This window comes from Argopecten irradians, chromosome 4, assembly GCF_041381155.1.
Source record: "Argopecten irradians isolate NY chromosome 4, Ai_NY, whole genome shotgun sequence".
Lineage (NCBI taxonomy): Eukaryota > Metazoa > Mollusca > Bivalvia > Pectinida > Pectinidae > Argopecten > Argopecten irradians.
Window position 1 is genome coordinate 52,401,857 of NC_091137.1, and position 11,197 is coordinate 52,413,053.

At 38.4% G+C, this 11,197-nt stretch overlaps 1 protein-coding gene across 1 annotated transcript; it reads left to right on the forward strand.

Annotated features, from left to right (window-relative positions):
• The first annotated feature begins 1,211 nt into the window (after window positions 1-1,211).
• Window positions 1,212-5,034, forward strand: LOC138322359 (uncharacterized). The gene is made up of 4 exons (XM_069266399.1): window positions 1,212-1,592; window positions 2,272-4,325; window positions 4,394-4,404; window positions 4,502-5,034. The coding sequence occupies exons 1-4, from the start codon at window positions 1,212-1,214 to the stop codon at window positions 5,032-5,034; spliced, it is 2,979 nt and encodes a 992-aa protein (XP_069122500.1).
• The last annotated feature ends 6,163 nt before the right edge of the window (window positions 5,035-11,197 follow it).

Sequence of the window (11,197 nt, forward strand, 5' to 3'; positions counted from 1 at the left end):
CCATTGCATTGTTAATAAGCTGCATATATAAATACTTGGGTTCAGAATGTTATTATATTTCTTGCCATACTTATTTGATGTGAATACATATTTTATAATCTGAAACTGAGGTACTGTCTTAGTGTCAGGTTTTGAATATTATAATACTTATGCTTTTGTTTGTGTACATATAACATTATCTTTGGAAATTGTCTTTTGTGAATCTAAAATCCTATTTTTGGAATACTTTATGAGCTTGAAACATTTTGTTAATGAGAAGTAAGCACATTCAAAGGTCAATTATTTCAAATTAAATAAGCATTCATCATAAACATTTATTCTGTTTATGAGTTAAAATTAACTATTTTATCACAAGACAATGATTATGTTTTGTGTAATTCAAGATATTTACAATTCTCATTTTGTTATTTTGCTGAAGACTGAGGCATTAACAATACCTCTCACTGCAAGTGAACTCTACCACATCTAATTTCCCCCCATTTAAATATATTGATTATTCCCCTTTGTTCAAAGCTAAAGCCTTGACCTTTGAATTATTGTAAAGTCTTAATTTAACAAGACCTTAACTTATGTTGGATTAATTTCAATGTGAATACAGTTCATTCATTTATTTTAATTCTACAATTGTTAATGTTCAAATAATCCTTATCATGTCCTTGTCCATTATTTGTAACTGACAATTAATCGCTATTAAGTCAATTGTCCATGTCCATCTTAACCTATAACTATGATGTTTTGTAATGATTTATATTTTGTATTATGATCACTTCTCTCTGGGACAGAATAAAGACAACAGTAAACTTAATCGGCTGTCTCCTCATATTTTACAGAAACAAAAAAAAAATCACCTACAGAAACTACATAAAATAAACACCGAACACACAAAACGCGGTGAAAGCTTGGTGGAGAAACCAAAGATCCCGGATGCCTCGACACTACCCTCCAGCTAAATATGGAGTAGGAGAATGCCCGACCCTCAGAAGTCATTCGACAACATCTGCAACATCACCTGTGATTACAACAACAACACCTGTGATTACAGCAACATCACCTATGATTACAGTGGCACCACCTGTGGTTTCAACAACAACAAAACAGACAACACCATGAACAGCAACAGCCGTTGCCAAAACAACACTATAATCATCAATACCATTGGTTGTTATGTAACGAAAAACTAGCACTCTAAGCAACTTGGACTTAATAAAAATATGTATATATCAAAATTGTACTCCAGCTGTTTCAACAACAGCAATACCAACAACAGCAACAACAACAGCAGCCGTACCAACAGCAGCTGTTTCAACGACAGTAATACCAACAACAGCAACAACAACAGCAGCCGTACCAACAGCAGCTGTGCCAACAACAGCCGTACCAACAACAGCAACAACAACAGCAGCCGTACCAACAGCAACCGTTCCAACAACAGCCGTAACAACATCAGGCATACCAACAACAACAACCATACCAACAGCACCATCAGCGAATTAACAACTCAAGTAACCAGCGAGGACGGAACCAAGGGAGACAGACTAGGCAATGGCAACCAAACCAATAACAGCAACCAACCAGACCTCGCCAAGGATGCGGTAAGTCCTGTCTTCATAGACTTAAGTGTCCAGCTTATAACACACAATGCACATATTGTGGATATTGGCGTTATACAGAAGATGTTTGTAGAGCAAAGAAAAATGACAATGCGTTAGGTTCACGCTAGGGATGCGCGCCTATCCCTAGCAAGGATAGGCACCACTGCACAACAGCACAGACTAACACTTCTATTACAGCTAACACATCAAAGATCAAACGCCTAACTTCTTCAACTAGCATACCAACTAACAATCTAAGTAAAACAACTACCCAATGTTCTGTTAGCTGTAAGGAATGTGTCAGTTTAATCACCCCTATAGGTAACAATACTGTTAGTGTTGAAGTTAATGGCTCCCCAGTAAAGGCTCTAGTCGACACAGGGGCTACCATTAATTGTGTAGCGTTACCTATGTTAAAAAGGCTCTCTGTCGACACTTCAACATTACAGCATCCTCCTATAAGTGTACGTGTTGCTGGCGGTGAGCACCACAGATATGACTATATTGTTCAGATCCCAATATCATTTGGTAATGTGGACTTCTAAAACAAATAATAATATACATTTCTTGAAAAAATATATATTAGGCATGGATTTCGTAGATAATTCCAAAATAATTTCTAAATAAAGACGCAAAGGCTCATATCACCAGTCTCATGGCTCATTTGAAATATGTCAAGGATATCACACAGTCCAATATCAGGCGAGGCCAATCAAAACAAAAACAGCAACATGATAAAAAGTCTGTCATACCGGACTTCAAATTACAGCATATCGTCCTGATTCATTCGACTCGCATTCCTAAGGGACTTTCACCCAAACTCCACAGACCTTGGGATGGTCCGTTTTATCTAACAAATATAGGACCCAATCACAAGCTGCGACGTTGTGACAATCAGAAGGAGATAAAGTCTTTTATAAATGCTAATAAATTAAAGCACTTTTCAAACCCAAACAATAGACCAAGCCTAGATCCGACCTTGGATCCACTTGTCGCCAATAACGTGCATTCCCCTACAGCCACAGCTGCTGTACCGAAGACCGCACCTAATCTTAACGTGTATTCCCCTACAGCGACAGCTGCTGTACCAAACACCGCACCTAATCTTAACGTGCACCCCTCTACAGCCACAGCTGCTGTACCAAACACCGCACCTAATCTTAACGTGCATCCCTCTACAGCCACAGCTGCTGTACCAAACACCGCACCTAATCTTGACGTGCATTCCCCTACAGCCACAGCTGCTGTACCAAACACCGCACCTAATCTTGACGTGCATTCCCCTACAGCCACAGCTGCTGTACCAAACACCGCACCTAATCTTAACGTGCATCCCTTTACAGCCACAGCTGCGGTACCAAACACCGCACCTAATCGTGACGTGCATTCCCCTACAGCCACAGCTGCTGTACCAAACACCGCACCTAATTTTAACGTGCATCCCTCTTCAGCCACAGCTGCTGTACCAAACACCGCATCTAATCTTGACGTGCATTCCCCTACAGCCACAGCTGCTGTACCAAACACCGCACCTAATCTTGACGTGCATTCCCCTACAGCCACAGCTGCTGTACCAAACACCGCACCTAATCTTAACGTGCATTCCCCTACAGCCACAGCTGCTGTACCAAACACCGCACCTAATCTGAACGTGCAGCCCTCTACAGCCACAGCTGCTGTACCAAGCCCCCCACCTAATCTTAACGTGCATCCCTTTACAGCCACAGCTGCTGTACCAAACACCGCACCTAATCTTGACGTGCATTCTCCTACAGCCACAGCTGCTGTACCAAACACCGCACCTAATCTTAACGTGCATCCCTTTACAGCCACAGCTGCTGTACCAAACACCGCACCTAATCTTAACGTGCATCACTCTACAGCCACAGCTGCTGCACCAAACACCGCACCTAATCTTAACGTGCATTCCCCTACAGCCACAGCTGCTGTACCAAACACCGCACCTAATCTTAACGTGCATTCCCCTACAGCCACAGCTGCTGTACCAAACACCGCACCTAATCTTAACGTGCATCCCTCTACAGCCATAGTTGCTGTACCAAACACCGCACCTAATCTTAACGTGCATCCCTCTACAGCCACAGCTGCTGTACCAAACACCGCACCTAATCTTAACGTGCATCCCTCTACAGCCACAGCTGCTGTACCAAACACCGCACCTAATCTTAACGTGCATTCTTCTACAGCCACAGCTGCTGTACCAAACACCGCACATAATCTTAACGTGCATCCCTCTACAGCCACAGCTGCTGTACCAAACACCGCACCTAATCGTGACGTGCATTCCCCTACAGCCACAGCTGCTGTACCAAACACCGCACCTAATCGTAACATGCATCCCTCTACAGCCACAGCATCTGTATCAAACACCGCACCTAATCTTGACGTGCATTCCCCTACAGCCACAGCTGCTGTACCAAACACCGCACCTAATCTTAACGTGCATCCCTCTACAGCCACAGCTGCTGTACCAAACACCGCACCTAATCTTGACGTGCATTCCCCTACAGCCACAGCCGCTGTACAAAACACCGCACCTAATCTTGACGTGCATTCCCCTACAGCCACAGCTGCTGGACCAAACACCGCACCTAATCTTAACGTGCATCCCTTTACAGCCACAGCTGCTGTACCAAAAACCGCACCTAATCTTAACGTGCATTCCCCTACAGCCACAGCTGCTGGACCAAACACCGCACCTAATCTTAACGTGCAATCCTTTACAGCCACAGCTGCTGTACCAAACACCGCACCTAATCTTAACGTGCATCCCTCTACAGCCACAGCTGCTGTACCAAACACCGCACCTAATCTTAACGTGCATCCCTCTACAGCCACAGCTGCTGTACCAAACACCGCACCTAATCTTAACGTGCATCCCTCTACAGCCACAGCTGCTGTACCAAACACCGCACCTAATCGTGACGTGCATTCCCCTACAGCCACAGCTGCTGTACCAAACACCGCACCTAATCTTAACGTGCATCCCTCTACAGCCACAGCTGCTGTACCAAACACCGCACCTAATCTTGACGTGCATTCCCCTACAGCCACAGCCGCTGTACAAAACACCGCACCTAATCTTGACGTGCATTCCCCTACAGCCACAGCTGCTGGACCAAACACCGCACCTAATCTTAACGTGCATCCCTTTACAGCCACAGCTGCTGTACCAAAAACCGCACCTAATCTTAACGTGCATTCCCCTACAGCCACAGCTGCTGGACCAAACACCGCACCTAATCTTAACGTGCAATCCTTTACAGCCACAGCTACTGTACCAAACACCGCACCTAATCTTAACGTGCATCCCTCTACAGCCACAGCTGCTGTACCAAACACCGCACCTAATCGTGACGTGCATTCCCCTACAGCCACAGCTGCTGTACCAAACACCGCAATTTTTATTGCCGAGAATTAAAACAAGGTGAGCACTTGAAATTCAAAGCCATTAGCATGACGTAACAGTATTAGTGACGGGTTGAGTTGAAATATTTGGGCGTAAAACCCCAGCTTACGTTTGACCAATCAAAGTTTTGTCATTGATATTTGTATTTTGAGTTAATTTTTATTATCCAGTCAAATTCTCGTCTTTTCGCGGACAGTCACTTAAAAGTGTCTCTAGTGCCCAAATTCATCACTTCTCTCTGGGACAGAATAAAGACAACAGTACACTTAATCGGCTGTCTCCTCATATTTTCAGACTCTCTTTCGGTTCTTCAGGCTTTGAAATCAAGATGTCCTAGAAATACTCTAATCCAAAATCTTTTAATCCGAACATTTCGATTATCTTCTAAAGCTCAAATTACTTATCTCTGGATTCCCAGTCATGTGGGTATAAAGGGGAATGAACAGGCTGATAAAGCAGCTAAGACTGCTCTTCGCCTAGCACAAACAGATTTGAAACTACCATACACCGACATCAAACCTTCAATTCAGTCAGCCATCAATCACCATTGGCAACAAAGGTGGTCTACCGAAACAAACAATAAACTGTTTAAAATTCAACCTACACTTAGTCCTAAACTGTCCAGTCGGACAGACCGCAGAGAGGAAGTTGTTCTCTCCCGGCTCCGAATTGGACACACATATTTTACACATTCCTATCTATTGAGAGGGGAGGATCCTCCCACATGCCATGCATGTGATTCTCCTCTCACAGTGGAGCATATTTTAGTGCACTGTATTGATTTTAAGCACATACGAGATAAGCACTACGATGTCTCCGACATGTACACTTTGTTTCATGCCGTGAGACATAATCGTATTTTTAATTATCTCAAAGAAATCGGTATATTAGATAAAATATGAACGTTTTTCTCATCATATCATCGTATCAACTCAACATTTCATCCTTTCATCAACATTTTGCATGAGTTTTCTCGTGTGTTTTAGCCAAAACTATTTTATCCCATGCAAACCTTTTTTATCAAATAAACGTTTACAATCTGTGTTTTAATCCTTACTTGCCTTTTCTTACCCTGACCTTTTATCCTGATATTAATGCCTGACTTGTAGTTTGGCCCTAAATGGCCTTAGTTGTCGATGGGCCGTAAAACTCAAACAAACAAAAAATTATAAAGTTTGTAACGTTAGCCAATATGCATCAATACTTTTTAGTTATTTTGTATCACGTCTCAAGAAAATACAATCATATATTTGAAATGTTAAATGCATTATATTTGACATTGAATTAATTCAGATATGATTTATATATATAGAGAATACATGGTTAGTATCTTACAATACAAGGTTTATTTTGGTGCGAGACTTAGGAAAGCCGAGATGACGAGGCTTTGCCGAGTCATCTCGGCTTTCCGTGTCGAGCACCAAAATAAAACTTGTATTGTAAGATACTAACCGTGTATTCTGTTTATCCTGCAACCATTATGGCATTCAAAACGAAAGCAAATTGACAGTTCCTTACTTTGTTTCGCTCGAAGCGAGACGCTTCTTTGATGCGGAGGTAAAGATTCATTCACTTAAGCGAATGAGAGTGTACTCCTTTTTACTGCCGTGGGAAATAAAGAAGCGCATTCACAATCAGTAACCGTAATTCTATTCAGTGTGATATATCACTGAAAGGAAATGAAAATACTCAAATAACAATAAATACCCATTAAAGAATTACTTAACAATACATACCTTTGTCATAAGCCAAGAAAAAGACGACACCGCCATACGAGATTTTCGATATCGTAAAAATGACGTCATTTCGGTGAATGTGACGTCACGTTTTAGCGGGACTGACTGACGTTTCATTCACCGGAAGGTTCAAGTTCTGGGTCAAGTTAGAAAAAGTTCCGTCAGATATGGAACAAATTCACGTGATCGTATTGACGGATAAAGCATATCGTATTGACGGATAAAGCACAAGTTTATCTGGCAGTAGTTATCGGTCAGTATGTGGGACAGTTGCAGGATAAATTTTTTTAATGTAACTTACAATGACCGTATATAAGCGATCAGTCTACTGATTTTTCCGTATTATCTGTTTTTATGCACATGTTGTGAATGAAGAATATTTAGCGAAAACTATATCAAATGCTTTGCATAATTTATTTGTATATCACGGCATTGATTATTCATCAAATTAAACATTGGTAGTGTGCTACCTACTCTAAAAGTATAGCTGTTTAGAGTTATCGCCCTTTGGTTAAATGCTGCATCAGCAACTGTAAACATGACAAGAGGTTTCAAAATATCCTTTATTCACAACTACAGATATTCTGTCATTGTTCGACATGTATTTTCTTGTTCTGGTACCTGTTTGTTTTATGCGTAATTGATTATAACCTTCTGAACCTATGATTTATTCAAATCAAAGCTTATTATATTTGAATATTGCTTTTCGCCCATTCACCTTCTACACATGCAGATTCTGATATCTGAAATAACCATTGCATTGTTAATAAGCTGCACATATAAATACTTGGGTTCAGAATGTTATTATATTTCTTGCCATACTTATTTGATGTGAATACATATTTTATAATCTGAAACTGAGGTACTGTCTTAATGTCAGGTTTTGAATATTATAATACTTATGCTTTTGTTTGTGTACATATAACATTATCTTTGGAAATTGTCTTTTTTGTGAATCTAAAATCCTATTTTTGGAATATTTTATGAGTTGAAACATTTTGTTAATGAGAAGTAAGCACATTCAAAGGTTGAAAGGTCAATTATTTCAAATTAAATAAGCATTTATTATAAACATTTATTCTGTTTATGAGTTAAAATTAACTATTTTATCACAAGACAATGATTATGTTTTGTGTAATTCAAGATATTTACAATTCTCATTTTGTTATTTTGCTGAAGACTGAGGCATTAACAATACCTCTCACTGCAAGTGAACTCTACCACATCTAATTTCCCCCCATTTAAATATATTGATTATTCCCCTTTGTTCAAAGCTAAAGCCTTGACCTTTGAATTATTGTAAAGTCTTAATTTAACAAGACCTTAACTTATGTTGGATTAATTTCAAAGTGAATACAGTTCATTTATTTATTTTAATTCTACAATTGTAAATGTTCAAATAATCCTTATCATGTCCTTGTCCATTATTTGTAACTGACAATTAATCTCTATTAAGTCAATTGACCATGTCCATCTTAATCTATAACTATGATGTTCTGTAATGATTTATATTTTGTATTATGATCACTTCTCTCTGGGACAGAATAAAGACAACAGTAAACTTAATCGGCTGTCTCCTCATATTTTACAGAAACTACATAAAATTTCACCGAACATAACAACAAAACGCGGTGAAATATATAACATTTATTATTCAGATTTGTTGAGGTCAATGTTGTGATATAGGACCGAGAGCGTAGACTCGGCTCATTAGTAAAGATTCTACCATGCGATTTATACCATATAGAATGAATCAAAGGTCATTCTTTTTATATTAGATTTAAAGTTATTTTGCCTATTTTCTAATTTGAAAATGAATCAGATGTGCTCGTTAAATGGAAAACGATGGCCATTGGACATCACCCTAATGAACGCACTTCTACGCAGTGGAGTTGATAAGCGCCAAATCAACCTGGTTGCGACGTTACTTTAAATCCCTATAAGGTGGCATAGAGTTCATATGCTATATATTGACCGTGGGAAAAATAATATATTAGCCTATCATAATAGTGGAAAATCAGAGCATGTCAAATATATAGAGGTTACACAACGAGTGGTTGTTGGATATGGAATTTATTCCACATGAGTGAGTTATTTTTTAAAAGTTACAAAAGATACGAGCTTTAGCGAGTGTCTTTTGTAACTTTTAAAAAATAACTTACGAGTGTGGAATAAATTCCATATGCAACAACCACGAGTCGTGTGACCTGTTTCTACCACAATTATCCGCTTTTAGCCGATAAAAATACGACGAGGATAAGTACGCTATCCAACAGCAGTTTTGGCGCCAAGCAGCGATCAAAGCATAGCATGACGTCACTCGATTATTGATGACGTTGACAAATGAAGACACGACACCGAGAAAGACGTAGTTCGGTCAAAGTTCATCGTGTCAGCCAATCAGAATGCGTACAGAGTTTATACCACGTGTGGTATAAACAAATTGTTAATCAACAGCTGCATCGTTTATTTGATACCCTGAGAGTTGAATAACACCGCCTATTGTGGTAGAAATGAAAATACACGATTGTATCTTATTATTGTTTTCCACAAACAATTTTGAAAATACTTAAGTTATTGCGTAAACGATCCCATAAGAAATCAAGTTCGCGATTTTGCTCCTGATTCACGTATAGCGTACAAAAATGATATGTCAAACATATAAAGATATGGTGGCGTGTATACGACTTAGCTACATATGTAGGTAGTAAGTCGACGTAGCGAAATATTTATGTGTAGATAATAGTATGTTTCGTTTTCATTAAAGGATTTGTGCAGTCAAAAATGATAACTTCAGTTTATGCTTGAAATGGCTTTATTAGCACGTGTAGAAACCTCTCCGTGTCGCGCGCGACCGGAATAACCAGCTGTAAGCCGTCGATAACGAGATCAAATTTTCTGACCGCCCGATTATGCATATTTTCTAGTTCAAAAACGGAAGTGACGTTATAATAGTCCTTGGCTTATAGCTGTAGCGAAATATTTACTGATGTGCTATCACTTATATCGACGGTCACAGGAAAAGCCGATAAAGTTAGGTGTACAATAACTTCGGCTCGAATGTAAATAACTAAAAGTGTGAAATTCGATATTTCAAATACTTTAATTTATGCTTTAATTGCAGGTATCTTCGTGTAATTATGAAAGAAAATCCACACAGAAAGTTTCGGATTTTTTGTCGAAGAGTTCAGCAACGAATAAGTTTTAATAAGATAATATTTCCCTGTAGTCTGTATCTTTGATACATTGTGAATTGCAAAGTTTATTACTGTAAATGAAATTTTACGTAACAATTAAAGAAATCCTTGATTAAAGCATCAAGGATATGATGCTTGACGTACGTACACACCGATGATTGATCATTACAAACATTGTGTTGTGTGTTGCTAATCGAATTAATTGTGATACATTTATTACAATGAAGTAATAGGTTTCAAATTTATTTTTGATATTATAAAAGATAAAAATGTTGAGATATTAAGCATAACAAACAAACTATTTTTCCGACCGTACGTTGGCTTTCAAAATTTAATCGATATCCGAGTAGATACACCGATATAGATGTATATAATTAGCCATACCTTTGGTTTGATGGTTATGTAATACCTGGACAGGATGTTGTTAACCTGTACACAACGCCATTCATCGAACTCACCTGTAATTACCTGGCCGCGGGCAATTTGCTATTCGGTGGACAATATCGGGTATTTGTTATTATCTTTCTGTCAATCAGGTTAGGACATCCGTTAATTTGATTGTGATTTGAATTATGATATTGGAACTGTATTTCAATTCTTTTATTTTCCTTAAGTTTACAACTTATTGGAATTGTGCAAAATACGCACATATACATATATATACAATCACAAAGTAATTAGTACAATATCACAGACAAGTTACAATTGTACCATACATTGAAATAAAAAATGTGTAATATATATAAAGGCTACATACATAACTTACAGGTTAAGTATACAACACTAAAATAACTATCCTGAAATTATTAGAGGCGGGATCGTATTTTCATGGCCTCAAATATAAACTTTGCTAATTTACGTAGATCACTTATATTTTCGCAACATAATAATGGTATCAACTTGTACATAGATGGTTTACGCCAATAAAAAGGTTTTACATATTTCTTTCTTAAATCATGATAATAAATACATATTGAAATAAAATGATACAATGTATTCGTCTTCCACATCTAAATTGCAACCAGGGCAAAATCTTTGTTCTCTAGTGGTATCAGTACATCTGCCTGTTTCGATGGCCAAATTATGAGCAGATAGACGAAATTTAGATAAAACAATTCGGTATTTAGGAGGTATATATTTGGTCAAATAGTATTGTATAGTAAAATGATTCACAATATGCTTATATAATATACATTTTGATGAGGAATCCAATAAGCCTCTCAAATGTTACTGACTTTGATC